The 24459-nt window shown below is 43.5% G+C and overlaps 1 protein-coding gene across 4 annotated transcripts in view; it reads right to left on the reverse strand.

Moving 5' to 3' along the window:
• Positions 1 to 24459, reverse strand: part of MYH10 (myosin heavy chain 10) — a 116486-nt gene that overhangs the window by 77010 nt on the left and 15017 nt on the right. For all 4 annotated transcript variants that reach the window (XM_070739684.1, XM_070739686.1, XM_070739683.1 and 1 more), the window contains exon 4: positions 8632 to 8659. In XM_070739684.1, coding sequence (XP_070595785.1) covers positions 8632 to 8659 — 28 coding nt within the window. The remainder of the gene's footprint in view (positions 1 to 8631; positions 8660 to 24459) is intronic.

Genomic DNA, 24459 nt, shown 5'->3' on the forward strand with positions numbered 1-24459 from the left:
AATCCATGCAAAATAATCATAATTCAATATCAGAAAAATGTGGAGTTGGACATTGGAATAAAAAGTTCTACAGTATTACTTAAAATCAAAGCAATACTAAAATAAATTATTGAACATTGGGCTTATAGATTGTGAGGTGTGATGGCTGGGCTTGAGACCCAAGCTCTGTGCCATGGGGCGAGCTCCCGTTATTTGCCCCAGCCCCTGCCCACCTAGCAGTTCAAAACCATGCAAATGCAAGTGTATTAATAGGTACCACTTCAGTGGGAAGGTAACAGCATTCTGTGGGTCTTTGGTGTGTAGCTATGCTGGCCATCCATATGCTGGGGAATCCAGAGCATGATACCATGGTCTTTCAAGACTGAAGGATGACAATGCAAATGCTGGCCACGGGACCATAGAAAATGTTTTCAGGAGAATGCTGGCTCTCTCACCCAAGAAACAGATTAACATCATGCCCTAGTCAGATACACCTAAAGGGAAACCTTTACTTTTATCTTTTTTTTTTGCTGGTAGAATGGCTTCAAAATAAATACAGCATTTTTACTCTCATCCTATTTAATACAAAAATAAATGCTTCTATGATTAGTTAGCCCATTAAAATTCCATTTATACAATTTTTGATGCTTTAAAATTTCAGTGCTTTAAAATCTTCACTGTCTATTCTCATGCTAATCCCTTAGTTTACAGTGGTACATGTACTGTAAGATTATCCCTTTCCAAAATTTACTCATTCAGCCAGTAAAATTTTGTAATCTCATTTTCAAATCCTGCACAGTATAATCTATGCAGCTGAATATATTAATAATGTAAAGCATCTGTACTTCTATCCAATGTTATTTTTTACTCTTTCTGCTATATTAAATATTTTAGCCAAAGATGAGAAGATAAAACTTTCCAAACTCTATTCAAGAGTTAAACTGAGTCTTATATAATCTATTTGAATATGTCTTACACAACAATCTTTTTGATTTAAGACAGTTAGGAAAAGGACTAAAATGCAGCAGCACATTTTATTTAAAGATTATTCCAATTTTTTAATATGTAAACGTAATCCCCAGCATTTTACATACTGAAAAAAATCACCTTTAAAACTTTACAAAGCTGCTGTCACTCAATGTACATGAAATAAAACTGAATCAATAAAATGACTATATAAGGAAGCTTCCCAAATATTTTACATTCTTAAATACTAGCCTGAGCAGATAAAAATATTTTCAAGAACTCAATATCAGTCTAATTTTAAAACTGGGATCTTGAAGCCCTTCCTAATTACATACAGTTAAATAATTTGGTTAAAGTTATTTTTGGAATCTAGCAAACATTTATTCACATATGTAATAATTTGAAACAGATTAAAAATTAAGAATCAAAACAAACAACATAAATATTCTTGACTCCATCAATCCATCTCTAGAAATAGAATCCAAGGTAAATAAAAGGGTTTACATAGTCTCATAGAGGTATATATATGGCTCAAGCCTTCAAGTTTTTCGAAAGGGTATGTTTTTTTAAAAAAAATGGTATCAAGAACAGATTTTGCATGGAAAATAAGGAAAAATTTAATATCAATACACAATTTTTCTAAAGGAAGAAGAAATCTCAATTTGCTCATGAGTATGATGCCCTGCCAAAAACAAACAAATAATGTATTCAATTTTAATAATGTTCACTTATGCAGAGAATATATGGGGAAATATTTTCCTTTTCTCAAAAAAACTTTGAAGAGGGGGGGGGAATCATTCCACCTACTTCTGAAATCTTGCATTTTTCTTCTATAGGGCCATCTTTATGGCATTGTGCATGGATAAAGAATTTATTTTTCCTGAAATCTTCAAATCTAATATAAGCAGGATATAACCTGCTTCCTTGGAATGACAGAGGCAGCTTCATGCCTTTCTCTTTTCAATATAATGTGGTTCTCTGTGTGTATATATTTACATATGCACATGCTGATTGTATGTGTTGGAATGTGCATAATATCTGTGCCCATATATATCTGTAACAGTGCAGAAAAGTTTATGTTTCTATGTCTGTGTTTCTGTACCTGCCTCCAAATTCAGTCCCACTAAATTTAAATAATATTCCTGAATTTATTCATATGAAAACTGGCAGTCCTGCCCCCATGTAAAGTTAATATAAAGGATCAATAATTAAACACTCCAGTGTACAAGCAACAAAGCACCTATAAATTTATTTAATTTTGTCCAAGAAAAAAAGTTGAAAGAAGATTTCCAGTTACAGCCCACAGGAGATACATAATTTTTTAAAATAGATTTGTTCCCCAAATAAAACTGAAGCAAACTGTATGGCTACTGAAAATGACTCCAAGGCAAATAATCAGGACTCACAACTGTAATAATAGCTCTGACAAGATAGAAGAATCTTTTTGGATGAGAAGCAAAATGTCTTCAAAGGAAAAAACAAGAAAGTCCAGTTGGTCCTGAAAAAGCATCTTTGGGACAACCATGACCTGGATGACTCAACATGTGAACGTCTTTCAAATGTTTTCATTGCTACTTTCTAACTGAAAGTCTGCAGTGTGTTTGTTTGTTTGTTTGTTTGTTTTGTTCTGCTTTATTTTTCACATTTCTAAACACCCATCTCCTTCAAAGAGTTAATTGCTAGTTCCTTTACTATTATAGAAAGCCAGTTTTAAAAGGAAAAAGCTATTCACTCCTTCAATATTTTCATGGTCAAATATTAACATTTATCCTAAAACTTTACTTTGAATGTAAATGTTATTCTGAATATACAGTATTTTTTGTGTATAAGATGCACCTTTTTCCTCCCTAAGAGGGTTGAAAATTCGGGTGGTCTTATACGCCGAATATAGCTCTTTCAAAGCTTTTTTTTCTGGCCCAAATGAGGTGCTAACTATCTTCCTGGCTTCCTACTCCCTCTGAAGAAGTTTTTTTCCCAACCCTAAGTCTTTGCAGGCTTGTTTTCACTCCTACTCCCTCTGAAAAAGGTTTTTTCAGCCCTAACAAGTGGATAAAATAATGTGCTGAAGCTGAACAGACTAAGGATGCTAGCCAGATGAATACCTGGTGGGTAGATTTTTCCCCCCTATGTTCCTCCCCCAAAATTAAGGTTCGCCTTATACTCCGAAAAATACAGTAAATATTGATGATTGATATATTTCCATTTCTTATGATACATACACCACCAGACGTATCTTTTCTTGTCAGATTACTTTTCATTATGCTTCTGTTTTAGTGTACAGTGATCCCTCGAGTTTCGCGATCTCGATCTTCGCGAAACGCTATATCGTGATTTTTCAAAAAATAATAAATTAAAAATACGTGCACATGCGCGGTTTTTCCCACCCGATGACGTCATGCGTCATCACCAAACTGACGTCTACCATTGCTGGTTGGCCGAAATCTCGGCCAATCAGCTTTGCCATTGCAATAAGTTTGCCCGGCAACGGTGATACAGCAAAATTTCAGCCAATCAGCGTTGTCATTGCAAACATTTCGCCCGACAATGCTGATGGACAGAAATCTCGGCCAATCAATGTTGTTTGCTCAGCGTGCTTTGCTTTGAAACCTTTGGAGCTGTTTGTCGGAGCTGTTTGTCGGAGCTGTTTGTCGGAGCTGTTTTTGGAGCTGTTTCTTGGAGCTGTTTGTGAAGACTTCTTGGAAGATGGCTCCTAAACGTTGCATGCGGAGTGGAGGTGGTGACGCTAAAAAGAGCAGGAAGATGCTGACAATTAAGGAGAAGATTGAACTTTTGGACATGCTGAAAGCGGGACGTTCTAATGTAGATGTTGGTCGGCATTATGGGATCAACGAATCGACTGTGCGATACATTCGGAAAGACGAAAAGAAGATAAGGCAAACTTCTCTGATAACATTCAACAAGGCTGCAAAAAGAATGGTGACGCCTAGAAACAAACGCCTTATGAAGATGGAAGCTGCTTTGTCTGTGTGGGTACAAGACTGCCGCAAAAAGAGCATTGCTTTGGATACGAACACTATACGAACCAAGGCGCAGCAATTGTACAACCGTCTTGCAGACACAGAAGGAGGCGATGTAGATGAGGGAAACCCAGGTGAGGGCTGGGGTTTTTTATTCTGTCATTACTGTATTTAAGTGTTTTTTAAGGAAGGAGGGAGGGATGGAAGGAGGGAGGGATGGAAGGAAGGAGGGATGGAAGGAGGGATGGAAGGAGGGAGGGAGGGATAGAAGGAAGGAGGGATGGAAGGAGGGAGGGATGGAAGGAAGGAGGGATGGAAGAAGGGATGGAAGGAGGGAGGGAGAGAAGGGAAGGAAGGAGGGAGGGATGGAAGGAGGGAGGGATGGAAGGAGGGATGGAAGGAGGGAGGGAGAGAAGGGAAGGAAGGAGGGAAGGAGGGAGGGATGGAAGGAGGGAGGGATGGAAGGAGGGATGGAAGGAAGGAGGGAGGGATGGAAGGAGGGATGGAAGGAAGGAAGGAGGGAGGGAGGGAGGGAGGGATGGAAGGAGGGATGGAAGGAGGGAGGGAGAGAAGGGAAGGAAGGAGGGATGGAAGGAGGGATGGATGGAAGGACTGTATGCTTTCATTCAAGTCACTTCTCTCTCCCTTTCCTGTCATTCTCTGTAGATGAAGGTGCTGGTGATTCTGAAGACCCCCAGCCATCAACATCTTCTGCTTCTTCAGCCCCAGCCACATTCACAGCAAGCAAAGGGTGGTTTGAGAAATTTCAACGGCGCTATGGCCTAAAGAGTGTGTCATTGCATGGAGAAGCTGCCTCAGCAGATACAGGTGCAGCCGAAAACTTTGTCCAGCGCACGTTTAAAGATCTAATTGCAGAAGGGGGCTACCTTCCAGAACAGGTGTTCAACATGGACGAAACAGGCCTGTTCTGGAAGAGGATGCCTTCACGGACTTTCTTGATGCAAGATGAAGCCAAAGCCCCTGGCTTTAAGGCCATGAAAGATAGAGTGACTTTGATCATGTGTGGGAATGAAGCAGGCTTTTTGATGAAGCCAGGGCTAATTTATAAGTCACGAAATCCAAGAGCCCTCAAGAACAGAAGAATGCATTGCCAGTGTACTGGATGCATAATCCTAAAGCATGGATTACAAAACCCCTCACGCGGGACTGGTTTCATCAGTGCTTCATCCCACAGGTGAAGGATTATTTGGCTGCCAAAGGACTCAATTTCAAAGTGCTTCTCCTAATGGACAATGCTGGAGGCCATGATGACCTGGCACATGAACATGATGGGGTACAAGTCGAATTCTTGCCACCAAACACCACATCGCTTATCCAGCCGATGGATCAAGGTGTTATCCGCGCATTTAAGGCACTGTACACGCGCAATTCTCTTGGAAGCATCGTGGAAGCAATGGATGCTGATGAAAACTTCACATTGAAGGGCTACTGGCGTCAGTACACAATTGCATCTTGTCTGAAGAACATTCAGAATGCCTTAATGGATATGAAGTCACAGACAATGAATGCCTGCTGGAGGAAATTGTGGCCAGAAGTGGTGCATGATTACAGGGGATTTCCTCCCGAAGAAATTCAAGATGCTGCAGTCCAGAACTCTGTGAAGCTGGCACAGGCACTGGGTGGAGAAGGCTTCGTTGACATGACACCAGAGGAAGTCAATGGTTTGCTTGATGAGCATGGCCTACCGCTGACAGACAGAGATCTGGAGGAGCTGACCAGGTCAGCGAGTGAAGAAGATGAGGAAGAGGAAGCTGAAGAAGCTGAGGAAGAAGATGTTGGCCTAACGCTTGAGCGGCTTGCAGAACTGAACAGAGCTGCTGCAAATGTACAACGCATGGTGGAACTTTGGGATCCCAACATGACTCGCTCTATACAATTTAAGGCCTCCCTTGACAACACCTTTGCACCATACAGAGCCATGTTAGCCAAGAAAAAGAAAATGCGCCAACAACTGCCCATAACAATGTTTGTCACAAAAACCACGAGGTCTGTCACACCATCACCTGCAGCGTCCATTGTAGACATGGTGATAGAAGAAGATCCCGATTTATCCTAGTTATGCTAACCCCCCCCCCAAAAAATGTAAAAATGTAAATAAATATTGTTATTGTTTCTATCAGGATGACTAAGTGTGTTATTCAATGTGTACAGTACAGGTACAGGTAGAGGTACAGTACAGTACATTAAGGGGATGGGAAATGGTAATTTGTGGGTTGAAAGTGTTGGGACTGAGTGGCATACAGAAGAATGAATGAATGACTGAGTGAATGAAATTCAAACACAGGTGAGGGCTGGGGTTTTTTATTCTGTCATTGTTTAAGTGCTTTTTACGAAAGGAAGGAAGGAGGGAGGGAAGGAGGGAGGGAGAGAAGGGAAGGAAGGAAGGAGGGAGAGAAGGGAAGGAAGGAAGGAGGGATGGAAGTAAGGAGGGATGGAAGGAGGGAGGGATGGAAGGAGGGAGGGATGGAAGGAGGGAGGGATGGAAGGAGGGATGGAAGGAGGGAGGGATGAAAGGAGGGAGGGAGAGAAGGGAAGGAAGGAGGGAGGGATGGAAGGAGGGAGGGATGGAGGGAGGGATGGAAGGAGGGATGGAAGGAGGGAGAGAAGGGAAGGAAGGAGGGAGGGAGGGAGAGAAGGGAGGGAAGGAGGGAGGGATGGAAGGAGGGAGGGAGGGAGAGAAGGGAAGGAAGGAGGGAAGGAAGGAGGGAGGGATGGAAGGAAGGAGGCGGGCATTGTAAAAGCCGAGAAGCCGTTGCCACAAGCGCTGCTGAAGGAGGACTCGTGCCCCAAGAAAGCCGGTGAGAGGGGCGAATAGGGCGGGCGGGGGGTAGCGGCGAGGAGCCCGGAGGCGCTGGGGGGGTGGCCGGCATGAAAAACAACCATTGCCAGCCTCCGAACTGCCGTCGCCCCACCATCTGCGCATGCGTGGCCATGGAAAAAAGGGTGTGCATGCGCAGATGGTGTTTTTACTTCCGCACCGCTATGTCGCGAAAAATCGATTATCGCGAAGGGTCTTGGAACGGAACCCTCGCGATAATCAAGGGATCACTGTACATTCATTTTGCAAAATAAACACACACAGAAACAAAAGGTGATGTGTGTGAAATAACATTTACATAATTGAGTTTTTTAAAGATATAGAATAACTGACAACATCCAAGGCATATTAGTAAATTTTACAACTTGGAAGGGGCCATTTAGATAATCGAGTCTAATTTCTCAGGTGAGCTTGGGCTTTAAAACATTTAATGAAGAGATTTGTGTTCTTAAGCAGTATTTATGCCTTTATGCTCTAACTTCACTGTAACTAGAATCAGCCTTCCTTCAACTTAGGTTTATCATTGAGCCCTACTCTGGAATGCCAGTTTTCTGTGAGTCCCGAAAAGTGTTATTGTAGTCACCCTCCTCCTCATCTCTTCTCAAGACTAAATATGGCCACTTCCTTCAATCTCTGCTTCTAAGATTCTAGTCTCATCATTGTTCATCATCGTTTCTGGTTTCTCTAAATCTTTTTTAAATGTTATGCCCAAAACTGGACATAATACCTAAGCTGGATTTGACCAATACTGAATACAATGGAATTATTCCCATGATTTGAAAGTTATATTTTTGTTGATACAGCCTAAAACTACATTTGCTATGTGAGATCTTATTACATAGCTAATTCATATTCGCCTTCTGGTCAACTATAATTCCAAGATTCCTTCCAGGAACTAATCCAGGTACCTTCCATTCTAAACTTGGGGATTTAAATTCTTTATCTAAGTGAATGATTTTCCACTTCTTTTCTTAAGCTGCAATATATTATTTTTAGGTACTTCTCTGACTATTAAGGTCATTTTGAATTTTATTTCTAGCTTCTGGAGTGTTTACTGTACCTACTACCCAAGCTAGCACTATGTTACCTGCAAATCTATAAGCTTTTCTTCCAGTTCCTTATTTGTGTCATTAATACAATGTTCATGAGTACTAGGCTTATATCCAAGCCCTAGGGCACTTCATTAAATATTCCACAATTGAAGCATGTGTGAATCTATCTAATAGAGACTTCATTCAAGCTATACATAACTAGCTTGCTAAGCAAAATGCCACGTGACACTTTGTTAAATATTTTGCTGAAGACAGCAAATAGACAGCTGATAGCCCCCACAACCTACTAAGAAAGATAACATTTTAACAAACAAGGCAAATGTAGGTGATTTATTGCATGCAAACATAGGCAGAGCTCTAATTTGAAAGATCAGATCTATACACTGAACATAAAAGATAGCTGGACAACTAAATATGAAATTAATTTCTCCATAGAACTGTATTAGTGCCTGATATTCCAAGGAATATTAGTATGTGGTGAAAATCAGACTCCCTCTTAAAAGAGAAAGAAAGCTTTAAAAGCACTTTAAAACTTCTTATTCTAGAACAGCTGAGAGGAACAGAGTAAAATATTTTGTGAACAAAAAATAGTCTCTACATGTTTTCAAGTATCAAGTGGTTCTTTTTAAGGAATGAGCATGTCAGACCGGTTTAAATATTTGATCGCAATAATCTGTTCCCAAGACATTTCCTTTATGAATGTACTTTTTTTAAAAAAAATTCAGAAGCAATATTCAAACTGAGTTGAAAAGCTAGTATTAGCACTTGTTATATACAATATTTTTTTAAAAAAACTGCACAAAATATATTTACTTACGTGCAAAGAATTGATTGGTCCTCACGATCTGTACAAAACAAACAAACAAAAAAGATTTACAGTTCTGCATGTCAGCTACAGAGAAACCAAATGTCAATCTTTCCATATACTATCTCTTAAGGTGTCACTCTTTCCATAATATCTTTTAAAGTTAAAAATCTTCATCTTTAAATAAAACAAGAATACACACATATTGAACTTATGTTTTCAGATCTAGCTTTTTAAAAATTGAGCTTGATATTTTCCTAGCAGAAAGATACTGAAAAAATCTTGTAGATTTAATCTAGTTTTCTCTATCCGTCTTCAGTCATTCAAATGAAAATGATGCCTAGGATCATAAATATACGCTATTAAGCTCTATTATAATATGTTTTGCCTGTTAAGATTAAGAGCATTTAAAACCAAGTGCCTTGGTTTGTTAGTAATTTTTTATCAACAAGAATGAATTGATTAGCGAACGCAAATGACCGATTGTCTTAAAAGAAGAAAAATGATAGAGAAAAAGTAAATTTTTTAAAAGTGAAGAGAAATATTGCAATTGTGACTTAAAAACTCTTCTCCTTTCAATAAAAGAGCTCCAGACACTCAAGAGTTCACAGGGGGCCACGGGCCACATCAATCCAAGTTGCAGTAATCAAGCCCAAGTATCAGGAAAGAAGAGCTCCTCTGAAAATGCAAATCTATCCATCCATCTTCTGCTGAAAGTAGAAGGTTCTGCCCACGTTACAAGGCCTACAAAACCCTGTATTGTTAACTGTAGTGGCAGCTCCACTGAGTGGGCTGATACAGGAAGAAGGGTGCTTGACAAAGGCTCAGCAAGCTGACATGCTCTCCCTTGACATATCAGTTGAGCCTGTAGAAAAGTCAAGATAGTTTATTTTCTTGCGCGTATCTAGCAAGATCTCCTGTGTCTATAATCCAACATACAATCCACCTCATACAGTAGTACCTCTAGATACGAGCTGCTCCACATGCGAGTATTCCAAGTTACGAGCCACGAGGGGAGAGAAATTTATTTTCGAGACCCGAGCTCAAATTCGGGATACGAGCCGAGCGTCCACTAGGTGGCGCAAGAATCCTTGCTTCTGGTTATCTCGGAGGGGAAAAACAAAGTCTAAAGCCATTTGTTCCAGATACGAGTTGTGCGACATACAAGCTCCGTTCTGGAACGAATTAAACTCGTATCTAGAGGTACTACTGTATTCCTTTCTCCCAACTAGGAGAACCAGTGGGGTAGTGGAAAGTCTGTAAACAAGGAGGACTCACCTGTCTAAGGAGAGAACTATGAAAAACTATGTTTATTTTCATTGAAATGGGCACCTGAAATGGAAAGCCCCTGAGTTGAAGCCATGTATAACAGAGAAGGAGTCAATAAACATCAAGGGTAGTTTTTATATGGACATGATGGTAAAAACTTAGTGCAAAACAATGCCAAGTTCCCCACAGCAATCTTAGTGCCTTCTTGTCTATGTACTGAATATCTGTTATACATATGCATGCAACTTGGCAAAATCGAACTGTTCTTTCAAGGAGAGCTGTCTTTTCTCTCTTGGAGAAAATCAGGATCTTATAGGACCACAAAAGCAGAGGTTTTACAGAGCTAGGAATAAGGATTATATCCCTAAACAGCTTGAAAGGAAGATGCCAATCAAAAATGTGGAGAGTTGTTATACACAAATTCTGGAAACAAGAACAAATCAAGGCAATTGTTCTGCTGACAGGAAAAATAACAATGCAGAAATTCTTGAAGCATAGAATTAGTCTAGGCCTGCACAACATATGTGAGACCCACCAAACAGCCTTGCGCAGCCCACCAGTGTTTTGTTTTGTTTTTTGAAAATCCAACAAATTCACTGATTCCAGGAAGGATCTGCCACTGCCAGCTATTTTTACAGCCACTTTTGCCTTGTAAAGTCTTGCTGCCAGGAAGCCTTCAACACCTCCACGTCTTACCAACACTGCCAGCTGTATCACTGCTGCCAAGCCGATAGTTAATAAATAGTTGGTTGGCATGCCAATTATTTTGAATGGAGTAATGTGGCCTGTTCCCCCCTATCAGTTGTTCTGGGTTGCCTTACTCCTTTTTTTTATTCCCCCATTCAATTTCAGGTGATAAGACAGTGGCAAATAATTATGAATATTTGTTAAAATGGAATAATGAAGAATAATGTACTGAAAAATGTAGTCAAGAGAGAACTTTGCACTGTCCAGAGCAGAGGATAGTTCCTTGCATAGAATAAAACGAGGCCTCTGAGTGACCTGATCTGTAACCAACAAAATGGCCATGTAACCTTACACATCTGAAAGAGACATGTAATAAAATCCAGGTAAACTGTGTCTCATGGTCCAGAGGGAGAAGGGAGTTACAGAAAACTAACAGCAACAGCTTTGGCCTAGCTACATATCTTCTTCACCCTTGACCACCATTATTCTCTGAAGAAAGGGGACTTTTCGAATATTCTCCTATGAATTATACTTGATTGTCACAGCAGAATTGTAATACTTCTTCCTTGGAAATGAACACTGTATTACCTGAATGTTCTTTCTATGTGTGCTGTGGGAGAGTCCAAGCATGGGTTAACTCCTTGTCTGCTTGCCAGGGACTAAGTGAAAAATATCTGGCCACAGCTCCTCCTTGATTCCATTGGCACAATTGTTTTATGAAGGCATAGAGGTGCAGGTGGTCAAATCCATACCCTGGACCAGAGTAGGCTTCAGGATGGATTTGGACTCTCCTGCAACACACATAGAAAGAACATTCAGGTAAGACAATATTCATTCTCCTGTGCGCTACTTGGAGAGTCTAAGAATGGGATATACCCAATCTTAATGTCTCAAGGGCAGGAAGAAGGCTGGTCCAGAGTCTCTGAAGTGGAAAGAACCCTTTGTAGAACCATCCTGCCAAATGAAGTCTCAACACAGGCAAAGGAGTCTAGCCGATAATGCCTAATGAAATGATGGTGTTGTCCAGATCACCACCCTATAAATGTCCTCAATGAATGCCTGTGTGGCCCATGCCACTGTAACTTCTTGTTGAATGAACAGTGATGCAGCCCATTAATGGTTGATCTCATACACCTTTGAGATCCATGCTCTTAGCCAGCGGCCCATTGTGGAAGGTGAAACTTTCCCCATTGATAGCGGTTGAAAGAGCACAAATAGTTATTTGGACCTGCGGAATGCAGGTTTAATATATCTCTGTAGAGCCCTCCTGGCACTAAGGCATGTCAGAGTTTCTCCCAAGAATAGACCATATTTGGACAGAAATCAGAAAGAACAAGTTCTTGTTTTCTATGAAACAGTGAATTAACCTTCGGAATGAATGAAGGATCCAATCTGAGAAATACTCGATTTGGATAGAAAACACACAAATCGGAGCAAACCAATGCCTCCAGCCCCAAAATCCTCCTGGCAGAAATCACAACTACCAGGAAGACCACCTCAAATGTCAGCAATCGTAGACTAGTATCACAAAACAGTTCAAATAGTGAGCCAGTAAGAGCCTGCAAGATCAATGTATGATCCTAGGATGGGTAACAGTGGCTCGAGATTAGAAGCTCTCTTGAGAAAGCTACGAACCCTAGGATGATAAACTAGCAATGGTAGGCCCTCGTAAACTAAGATTGTTGACAAGGCAGCCACCTGCCATCATAATGTGTTGGTAACGAGGCCTCTGTCCAACTCTGCTTGAAAGTCCAAGATTTGCAGGATTGAAGCTGAAACTGGAATGATATGATGAGTGGCACAGAAATGAGATAATGCTAACCAAGTAGCGTTGTAGAGGCAATTGGTTGACGTCAGTCTGGAGGCCTGCATGATGTGGATTACCTTCCTGAAATAGTGATCCCTCTTCAGGATATCCCTCTCAACTGCCATATGGCCAACTGGGCCACTGGGGGTCTGGATGTAGCACTTCTTCCTGGCTGAGAGATACCTTGTGGCCAGGAATCCTCCAGGGTCAGGACACTGAAAGGCTGACCAGGTCTGCAAATCAAGGGTGACAGGGCTAATGTCAGGAGAACCTCCACCTTCTGTGCAAGCAGTTTCCTGGTCACTCTTGAGATGAGAGGAAGAAGAGGGAAGGCATACAACAGCCCCGGTGGCCATGGACGGTGTAGGGCGTCGACCCCTTCCATACCAAGGACCTGGAACCTGTTGAAGAACCTAGGCAGATAAGTGTTGGATGGATGGGTGAACAGGTCCACCACAGGGGCGACCAAACCTCTGGGACAGAATGGTGCCTGCACCATTCCAAGTGATCTATTATGGTCCTGTTTAGCCAATCCGCTTGAAGATTCAAGATCCCAGAGATGTGTTCCACCCTGATGGACTGGATGTGCTGTTCCATTCAGAGCACCACCTTCTGGGCCTCCTGCATGAGATTGTTGGATCGAGTGCCCCCCTGGTGATTGATGTGAGCCCAAGTAGCCACACTGTTGGTTAAAATCAAGATGTGTTGGTCTGATACTAGATGTTTGAAGTGTCGAAGAACAAGGTGAACCACTCTCAGCTCCAACCAATTGATGTTGTTCGTCAATTCCAATGTGGTACTCCATTTCTGCACTACCTGAGACTGGGCGTGAGCCCCCCACCCAAAGAGGCTGGCATCTGTCATGATCCCTTGTAATGGCTCTAGGTGTTCACCACTGTAGCGATCTGAGAACAGACGAAGAGACCCAAACATTCACTTTGGAATTGCTGCACCTCACCCTCTAGTGTGGCAACAAGAATCATTGAAGAGGATGACTGTGAAGTCTCACACAGGGAACAATGTTGATGCAGGAGATCATTTTCCCCAGTAGTATTAACTTCCCACTGGTGGATGAATTGATGTAGCCGACCACCAATGGGGGTGTCTATCTGAAAGTCGCTGAGAGTTACGAAAGGGACGGTTACCAGACCCTTTAATGGCTGCCTGGTCTGATAATATTGTCTGCCCCATTGAAGAGATTCTTGCTTTTATGTAATGCCACTCAATTTAGTCATTGCACGCATAATAGGCGTTGATTGCTTACCTGAACGCCTCTTCTCGTACGGTGAGCGGGTACAGCAGTCACATGGGTTGCTCATGTCCAATCCGGTGGAACTGAGCCTAGTATTAAAAAAGCTTGCCGGATCCGCCCCTTCCCCAGAATTCGCGAATCCATAGACTAGGCTCAGTTGTGAAGCTCTGTAGTGTTCAACTCTCATAGTTAGAGGAAGAAAGATATAGAAAGGTAAAGAAAACACACAGAAGGGCGGGAAGTGACTGCTGTACCCGCTCACCGTACGAGAAGAGGCGTTCAGGTAAGCAATCAACGCCTATTCTCCGTACTGAAGGAGCGGGTCCAGCAGTCACATGGGACATGCCCAATAGATGGTCCCTAGGGTGGGATTAGCTTGCTATCATGTGAGATAACGGATTGGAGTACCCTTCTGCCGAAGGCAGCATCCGCTGAAGCGTAAGAATCAATTTTGTAGTGCCTGATGAAGGAATTTGGCGAGGCCCAAGTGGCTGCTTTGCAGACCTCCTCCAACGGGGCTTGAGTCGCCCAAGCGGCCGAGGTGGCTGCGCTCCTGGTGGAATGCGCAGTGATGTTCCTTGGAACTGAGAGGGAGGCCGACTCGTAGGCCTTAGATATAGTCCCTCTGATCCAACGGCCTATTACTGATGAAGACACTTTGGCCCCCATGACTCTGGGATGATAGGCTACAAAAAGTGCTTCTGACCTCCGAAAGGGTCCTGTGCGTTGGATATATATTCTCAGCGCTCTGGTGAGATCCAGGGTGTGCCATCTAATTGCCAAGGGATGGTCTCGTTGGAGGCAGAAGGAAGGTAGTACAATATCCTGAGATCTGTGGAACATGGAACTGACCTTGGGTAAGAAGGTGGGGTCCAGTCGCAAGACTACCTTATCCTGATGGAATTGGCAAAGGTCCTGCCTGATTGAGAGGGCAGCTAGCTCCGAAATGCGTCGGGCAGAGGTAATAGCCACCAAGAAGGCTACCTTAAAGGATAGGTACCTGAGGGACGCCGATTTTAGGGGTTCGTATGGTGCCTGCGTGAGGGAATGTAGAACCCGAGGCAAATCCCAGGATGGATACCTGTGGACCTTGGAGGGTCTGAGGTTGGCTATGCCCTTGAGGAATTCCTGGACTTCAGGGAAGGATCGGAGAGGCTGTCTGCGGGGACCCCCTAGGACAGATGAAATGGCTGCCAGATGACGCCGGAGGGTGCTGGTGGAAAGTCCTTTATGGAATCCTTGCATAAGGAAGGAAATAATTCTGTGTATGGGGATGCACAGAGGGGAGAAACCTTCCTGTAGGCACCACTGGTGAAACTTGGACCACGTGTGGTCGTAGATTCGATTGGTCGAGCCCCTCCTGGCCTTTAGAATGACCTCCACTGAATCGGGGTCATGACCACGCAGTTCTAAATCTCTCCTGATAACAGCCAGGCGGTGAGGTGGAACCACTCCGGGTCTGGATGGAAAGAGGCCCCCTGCCGCAGCATATCCCCCGAAACGGGGAGTCGCCAAGGGTCCTGGACGGACAGCTGTTGGAGATCTGCGAACCAGGGCCGGCGGGGCCAATGAGGGGCGATCAAGATTACTCGGGCCCTCTCGGTGAGGACCTTGTGAATCACGTCCGGGAGGATTGGAATTGGAGGAAATGCGTAGAGTAGGCCTGGAGGCCATGGACTCCGGAGGGCATTGATTGCTTCCGCTCCCGGGGATGGAAATCTGGAATAGAAGCGAGGGAGCTGGGCGTTCGCATTGGTCGCGAAGAGATCCAGGACTGGTAGGCCGAATCTGAGGGTGATTTGATGGAACAGGTCTTGGTGAAGGTTCCACTCTCCTGGGTCTATCGTTGCTCGGGATAGCCAATCCGCCTGGACGTTGAGACTCCCCGAGATGTGATCGGCTAGGAGCGACAGGAGATGTTTTTCCGCCCAAAGACCCAACTTGAGGGCCTCCCTCATGAGAGCCTTGGATCTCGTGCCCCCCTGTCTGCAGATATGGCTTTTTGTGGCAATGTTGTCGGTGAGAATGAGAACGTGCCGGTTGGGAATGCGAGGAGAGAAATGCTTCAGAGCCAGGGAAACGGCTCTTAACTCTAGCCAATTGATTGGCCTGGAAGCTTCCTCCGGGGACCACGTGCCCTGGGCTATCATCCCCTGGGCGTGGGCGCCCCATCCCGATAGACTGGCATCTGTGGTGATGACAAATTGATCCGGGCACCTGAACGGGGATCCTCTGTCCATGGCTGGAGACTTCCACCACTTGAAGGATCTGCGAACACTCAGTGGGATGACAATGCGTCGATTTGAGTTGCTGTGCCCCGATCTCTGAAAAGGCAACAGTAGCCACTGGAGTTCCCTAGCATGAAGGCGAGCCCAGGGAATGATGCCTATGCATGACACCATCTTCCCCAAAAGGGAAGATAGAGTAACTATGGATACTGAAGGATTAGATAAAATGTTAGAAATTAACTCCACTATACTGAGTTTTCTCTCAGGAGAGAGAAAGACCTGGGAGGATTTTGAATCAATAATAGATCCCAGGTGAGAAATGGAAGTGGAAGGTTGGAGGTGGCTTTTATCAAAGTTGATGGAAAATCCATGGTCCTGGAGGACTGACATGGTGACAGAAAGGTCTGTTTTCACTCTCTCTAGGGAGTTCCCATGAATTAAAATATCATCAAGATAACATAAAATGTGGATGGGAGACGCCCGGATATAGGCCGCCAGGGACCCCAAGAGCTTTGTAAAGACCCGAGGGGCCGAGGAGAGGCCAAATGGCATTGCCCTATACTGGAAATGCCTGCCTTGAAAAGAGAAACGTAAAAATTTTCTGTGGCACTTGGCTATAGGAATGTGAAGGTAGGCCTCAGTGAGGTCTAAGGAGACCATGAAATCTCCCGAGTGAATGGCGGCCAAAATAGAAGACAAGGAGTGCATCTTAAACTTCCTATATTTGATGAATAGGTTTAGTTTCTTTAAATCCAAAATGGCTCTCCAACCTCCGGAGGACTTTGGAACCATAAATAGGATGGAATAAAAACCTAGGCCCCTCTGACCGGAAGGGACCGGTTGAATGGCTCTGATGGACAATAGATGAGAAATGGCCTCCTCCATACGGTTACAATCTGAGGATGACCTGGGAGAAGGGCAGGAAATAAAACGTTTTGGGGGAGGAGAAATAAATTCTAAAAGAAGGCCTGATTGAACAGTGTCAATGACCCAAGGGTCCTTGGAGGTGAGACGCCAATTAGAGGCGAAATGAGCCAGGCGACCCCCTATGGGAATGGAGGTAAGATTACCATCTAGGTTTTTTTGAAGCCCTGTTAGAGGAAGCTCCCCTTTGGAAACGAAACCCTCTACCCCTGGAGTTCCTGCCTTGGGAACGAAAGCGGGGGGAATACTGACCTGGAGATCTCTGATAGGAAGCCGCTTGCTCTTGCTGGCGCCCTGGGCGACGAAAGGACTGCGTTTTGGTAACCTTTTTCGTGGTTGGACCCAAAACCTTCTTCTTGTCCGAGGTCTCCGTGAGGAGTGGATCCAGAAGATCACCGAAGAGAAGGTCGCGCTTTAAGGGGCCCTGGGATAACTGCCACTTTTGGCGAACTCCCGCTTGCCAAGGGCGAATCCATAGGAGTCTTCTTGCCGTTGTAGAAGCTGCAATAGACTTAGCAGAAAATCTAGTAGATTGTAAGGTGGCATCAGCCACGTACTGGGCAGCTGCAAAGACCTTGTTGAAGTCTTGTTGACCTCTCAAGTCATCGGGAGGAATGTGCTGTTGAAGTTGGCGAAGCCACAGCAGCATGGCTCTGGAGAAGAAAGAGGCCGCTGCAGAACTTTTAATAGCCCAGGAATCAGCGGTGAATCCTCTTTTGAGCATTTGCTCGATGCGCTTGTCCTCCGGGCGGAGGACTTCCTCCGCCTCGCCTGGCACAGCCGCTGCCGAGTGAAGAATCTTGACAGGTTCATCTGGTTTGGGAAAGGATAGAAGCTCTTCATAGGAAGAGGAGAGTTTATACAACTTTCTGTCCTTGGTAGAGGGATTAAGGCCAGAGGCTGGAAAATCCCACTGTTTGAGTAAGGCATCTTTAAACAATTTAGGCATAGGAATTACCTCGTTATCCTCCTGTTCCTCTGTGAAGTAAGGTAGATTCTCCTCCGGGGGATCAGTGGAAGTGGAGGCTTGTTTCTCCTGGGCCGCTAATCCCGTAGAAATTCTAGCTTTGAGGAGGAGAGATTTGAATAGTTGAGAAGGAAAAATAGTAATTGGAGGAGGGATCTTTATTTGGGATTCCTCATCCTCTGATAATCCCTGAAAAGGGTCTTCATCCTCCTCTACATCCTCATATTCATCCTGGGAGGATTCTGAATCATCCTGAATAGGAGCTCTGACCGCTGGGGAAGAACCCAAGGGGCGGGAGGAACGAGAAGGAGGAAGAGGTAAGGGAAGCTCATTGATGGTAGAGAGTTTGGCATCAATGGCTTTGGACAACACAGCAAAAATAGATTGGAACTCAGGAGGTAAACTGGAAATATCAGCAGAAATGGCAGAAGAATTCCTAAAGGCCTGGGAGGATCCTGGCTGGGGGGAATCTTCAATAATATCTGGTTCCTCTGGACCTATGCCCCATAGGTTAGGTTGGGGTCTGTCTAGGTTTGGCTCATCCAGAGATAACACAGGGACCCCAGAGGGAGGCAGACTAGAGGCCTCTGGTGGGTCTTGACTACTGATTACTTGGGCCTGCACTTTCAAACGTTTGGCTGATTTGTCATGAATTTTTTGTAGGGCTAGGTCCCTTCTCTTCTCGGCCCTGGTGACCTTGGTCGAGGGGCGGGCCCCTGGAGAAGAGGAGGAAGAGGCCTGGGGGATACTAGTAATTTCATCGCCTGTAGGCCTGGCCTCTCTGGGACCTTTAGTTGTGCCTCTCTTGGGAAAAGTAGCCATAGTCTGACAATTAACAGAAGACAAGGCTGAGCCAATAACTGAAATATAAGGAGAAGATTTCAAGGACTTCCCAAGAGGAATGGATCCTGCTTCGAGGCCTCGAAGCTGCTGAAACGTGAGGACAATCTGGGCAAACCCAGAGTTCGTGCCCCCAAATCCAGCGGGGCCAGCCTCCCTAAACTTTGTAATTAAGTAAAACCAAGGCACTCTGGTTGGAGGCTTAGCCGGTGGAGAATTTAGCCTGGGACCCCCAAGGCCCGCTCCCGGATCCACGCGGTGGACTGAGGCCTACGCGGCTGGCAGGAGGCCAACACGAGAGGCCTAGATTTTTAAAAAAAGGGCGCGAAGGCCTTCGCGCCGAAAAAATCGCTCCGTAGAAATTCTTAAGGGAAAAGCGATCGACTAAGTCCAGGAGACTAGAAGGCGTCTCACTCCGCAGGAGGTATTTTATAAGCCCTTAATATTTTTGTATACAATAAATAATCAATAATTCAATGGATAAATACTTGCACCGGGACCTCCAGGCCAAGGGATTAGAAGAATCCACAAGCGGCCGCAGGAATCGTAACCGGCAAAACCGCCGGGGGGAAACGAAACCGCAACTTCTCCCAAGGAAAAAAGCCGAGCCGCTTCTTTTCTTTTTTTCTTTAAAACGGCTGGCGCAATTAGTGCAAGTAATAAATAAAGACAATAAATCTTACTACTTTTTTGAAGGAAAGATCGAAGGGAAGGTGTTAGAATGTTGAACGAGCTATCACAATACAACCGCAGGATATGCGAACTGAGCGAATTCTGGGGAAGGGGCGGATCCGGCAAGCTTTTTTAATACTAGGCTCAGTTCCACCGGATTGGACATGAGCAACCCATGTGACTGCTGGACCCGCTCCTTCAGTACGGAGAATAGGCCCATACCTTTTCTTCCTTCCTGTAATGAACTTTGTTGTTTCTGCCTTAGTCATGCTGACAGATGATAATGTGATTTCTGTTGCCTCTCTTCAATGGGGATTTTACACTCTGACACAGGGCTGACAAATCTCAGTAGTTTTTTAGCAGTTTTAAATAAATTTTTAAACATTCTGGAGATTGTGATGTCTATTGTTTCTTTATCTATAATTATACCTGGAAGTTGCAATTCTTACGATAGATAGATGGATGGATGGAAGAATGGATGGAGGGAGGGGGAGAGAGAGAGATGTATGCACCATGAAGCACTTAAAATATTATTTTAGCTTGATTATCCTGGGGATGCATCTGTTTTCTTTGGAATTAAAAAAGCTCCTAATTATCTTGACACTATTTTTGGTTTTGGTAAAAATTATTTTAATTTGTTTCCACCGAATTCCAAAGGCTTCAAAATTTACACCAAGACATTTGAAAACAGAAACTTCCAAACTTTATTGTCTCCAATTTGCTATTTACATTTGCAGAATTCTAATAAGGCTTGAAGACCTCTCCTGAGGCCTATCTATATCAGCAAAAGCATACAGCAGTACTGGCAAATATTGGCCATTACGTTTAGGAGGAATTCCTTCATAGTCAAGGCAAGCTACATGATTAAAACAGGAATAGAGGTCATCCTGTTTCTCTCCTTGCTGGACTTGAATGTCTGCAGCAAAGTAGCCAGCTCTACTATATTTCTAACTTGGATGAGTGCATTTTTATATAAACTCCTAATTGGGAAGAATAGCCACAGATCAACAGCTGTGAGGGACAGCTTGCATCAGAGTCTGTCCCTTGGAATAGAATCAAATGTAGATTTTAAGCCAATGAAAGCAGTGTTTCCTACATGTGCAACTCTGTATTAGCAACTATTAGGTGGCAGTGATCAATTGTAGATCTGCGGTCTTTCAATCCTGCTTACCAGCTGAGTTTCTCTTTATTCATCTAGCAGTTTGTAAGAAATAGGCACATAATTAACTAGGTGCATTTAATAGGCTAACTGGCTGATAGTATGTGCTGTTCTTCTTCCTTGGGAGGGACAGTTATAATTTGGATCCAGTCAATTGGTACCTGGAGTGCATTTCTCTTTAGTAACTCTGAACGATGATCACTGCTGCAGGGATTTTCCATCTTTCATTTTCTCTTAACTGGTGGGAGAGAGGGGGCCAGAGAAGGATGCTGTACTATGCTAACCTTCTAGTCCAGATGTCCTCAATATATATTCAGCCTGGAGATTAAATAAATAAAGGGAGAATATACAGACCTGTCTCAATCCTTTGACAGCCTGGGATTAGTCAAACTCAAGGCCCGCGGCTGCTTAAATCTGGACCGCAGGGCCACCCTGAAAACAGCAAAGAATCATGATGGCAGTGATGCCTCTGCCAACAAGAATGGTGTGCATGCCCCCTGCGCTGTTTTGCTGGCAGAGGGCTGCAGAAGATGGTCGCAGATGAAAACGGGGCCCGGGGGCATGCACATTCCCCACGAGGTCCATTTTCACTGGAAAAGTGAAATGTTTCCCCTTTTGTATTTCAGCGTGCAAGAAGGGACAGGAAAGGAGAAAGGGCAAGAGGAAAGGCAAAGAAAAAGATGGGAAGAGAGCAAGGAAGAAAAAATAATGAAAGGGAAGGAAAAAGAAAGGAAAGAAGGAAGATTATAATGGGAGGGAGAGTCTGGGAAGAAGCCTTAGCATTTGGCCACCACAGGTGCCCTCTACCCCCTGCCTTGAGTGATGTCCACCTGGCCATACCCATTCTGGCTACGCTCCCCAGGTCTGATGCCCTCAATGAAATTGAGTTTGACATCCCTGGTCTATTCTATCAAGTTCCATCTGGACTACGGCTATCTGACCTGCATATACGTTTTGCAAGAACTCAATGATATTTTTTGATGTTCAATTTTTCCTAAGCACATTCCCCACCCTGACATGGTTGAGAAGAAGACTGTTCTTAAATCCTTTCAATATTTTTGGCTTTCTCAATTGTCCAATGAGCATCAGCAATACTGTCAGTTGTTCCTCAGGTTTTTCCTAAAGCAAGCATTCTTATTGGCTAAGCCTAATACATAGGTGTTGGGGATTGTGGAGGGAAACCCATTTCTCCATTTCCTGTAACACATGCTGTTAGTTTGAGCTGTAAGATGAGAAACAGAAGGTTTAGGGTCAACAGAGGGGTTAAGGTTAGGTACAGAAGTTGCAATGTTTGAGCCCAAGCTGTTTTGAGGTATCAAGTCAGAAAAAGCTTTTGGATGTAATGTGCAGGAATCTGTATCAAAGGCACTTTTTCAAGAGGCAACTGGACTTTCTTGCTTTAAAAAAAATTGCTTCTCATCCAAGAAACTTCTTTGTTGTAATCATAGGTTTTTAGGCACTGAAAATTAGGAATGGAGTATTACTGGAGAGTGATGTTTTAAGCCTAATGGGTGCTGTATAAAACCTTAATTCTTCCTCTATTGAAAGGAAGCAAGAGTCCAGGCTGAGTAAGCAAGCTGCAGAATCCATGACCATGTGGAAAATAATTAACTTGATATACAGCATGAAGAAAACCTTTTTGGATGAGAAGCAAAACATTTTCAAAGAAAAACAAGTTAAGTCCAGTTGCCTCTTGAAAAAGTACCTTTGGGACAACCAAGACCTGGATGACTGAGAATCTCCATAGACACGTGGGAATTTGGGGGATGAAGATAAAGATTGCTCTGCAGGTATTCCTGGACTGGAATGTGCAAGTGTCAATCCTGGTCCCAGTGGGAGATGAGTGTGAAGATGTCAGCTAGAAGTTTTCCTGAGAGAAGTGGGAAGCCAGAATAGACATGCTAAATTCCAAATCCACAACAGACGGAATCCAGAGAGCTGCAGCTGTGTGCAGAATTTGGGGAAACCCCAAAATGGGAAGTGTTGGGCAAAAGCACCAAATGAACGTGCATCACTATGCAAAAAGAGAGTTTGCAAAATCCAAAAATTTGGGTTGTTTTCAACTAATACTTGTAAGTAGTCCTTAACTTACAACAGTTCATTTAGTAAAAGTTACAACAGCATTGAAAAAAGTGACATTATTTTTCACATTTACGACCTTTGCAGCATCCCCGTAATCATGTGATCAAAATTCAGATGGTTCATATTTATGACCATTGCTATAGCCCAGGGTCACATGATCACCTTTTGCAATCTTCTAACAAGCAAAATCAATGGGGAAGCTGTTCTGCCAGGCTCTCTGATAGAAACCTCCCGAAAATTCAAGGGTACAAATTTCACACACACACGTTTGAAAGTTCAAAACAATGTTCTTTAACACAAAATTCAAAAGAAACAAAGCACCCTTTTTGTATTGCAAAGAGCACTCTTCCCCAAAACAACCTTGTAGGCTGTTCAAGTCCCTTAATCAGTCCTTAAGTACTTAGCTAGTAGCTGTGAAGAAACGTCACATCCCTCCTTCCAATGAAGTGAGACACACACACACTTTACTCTGCTTTGGTGTCAAAGGCGTGAAAAATCCACAAAGTTCAGACACAGCGAGGCACGATCCTGAAGAACTGCGATCCGATAATCTTCCACAACGGCCAAACTAGCACGCTGCTATTTATAGTAGCAGCTCTAATTACTGGAGCCCCACCCAAACACAGGTGGCCTCTCTTATCTCCTGTAATATTTCCTCAACTGGACTCTTCGATGCATAATTCTGCGCCTGCGTGGGTCTAACACTTCGTCATCCGAATCGACCGAAGATAATGGCGATGGGCTCCCTGGGCTGTGTGCCAAGCTCCCCTCTTCCAAGTCTCCCCCACCTTCTTCTTCGTCCGAGGAAACTGCACTACCTGACTCTGCCGGCAACAAAACAGGCCTAGGACATGTTGATGTTTCCCCTGCATCCACCTCCACATTCCCTGGGGCAGGAGCTGGGCCAGAGCCAACCACAACAGAAGCCAGATTCACTTAACAACCAGGTTACCAACTTATCAACTGCAGTGATTCACTTAACTGAGGCAAGAAAGGTCATAAAATGGGCAAAAATCACTTAATGTCTCACTTAACAACAGAAATATTGGGCTCAATTGTGGTTGTAAGTAGGGGACTATCTGTACATAAGGAAAGAAACAAAAAAGCTTCCCCCCCTTTTTTTTGTGAAGCACTTATCCTTCTTAAGGACACTCCTCCTTCAGCTATATAAGAGCCTTGAGTCACACTGTAACAATGGCAACTTTTGTCAGATGATTCTTTTTTTAAATTGAACTTCAGTTCATCAGCGTCCCATAAAACAAAAGATTCTACAAAAGGCCAAATATGTTGGGTTCTCAGAGTAAAAGCATATATTCAAATGAACTGAAGTTTTTAAGTGCAACACAAATTAGAGAACATCTTTTTTAAACCTCAGCTCTTATAAATAGTTATAAATAAATTAACTTTCGAAACAGACCAGTTTTAGCTTGTACCAAGCTGGAGCATGATAGCTCTCCTGCCCTGAGAGACACCTCAGAAGCACCAGAAGCAGTGCACAGTCCTATCCTATATGTGGGTTTGCACAGATCAGGAGAAGAGGATTTACTTTTCTTAATAAACTATGCTACATCATCGACTGCTCAGGTGTAATAGCCAGTGTTGTTCCTCTACATTATTACAAAGAGAAAATTCTTCTGACATTTGCCAATTCTTTCCTACATGTTTAAGCTTCTCTAGTTCCAATCCACATTAATATTTAACTGAATCTTTGAGACAGGTTCATTTACTCCCGTACCAGTCAAAATCCCATCAGTTGACGTGAATGATAGTCTGGTAGTCTGGCAGACTGACACTTGTAACTTACTTTACTCAAAGAATTGTTCAGGTATGAAAAGCTAAAGAAACATAAAGAGAATAGCTGAAGGATTAAAATAAAAATTGCACAATAATTAAGGCTATAGAAAGACACTGTAATTTTTTTTGTAACTGTTACATTCTGTAAAAATGCAAAAT

The sequence above is a fragment of the Erythrolamprus reginae genome, chromosome 2 (assembly GCF_031021105.1).
Source record: "Erythrolamprus reginae isolate rEryReg1 chromosome 2, rEryReg1.hap1, whole genome shotgun sequence".
In the NCBI taxonomy this organism is placed as follows: Eukaryota; Metazoa; Chordata; class Lepidosauria; order Squamata; family Dipsadidae; genus Erythrolamprus; species Erythrolamprus reginae.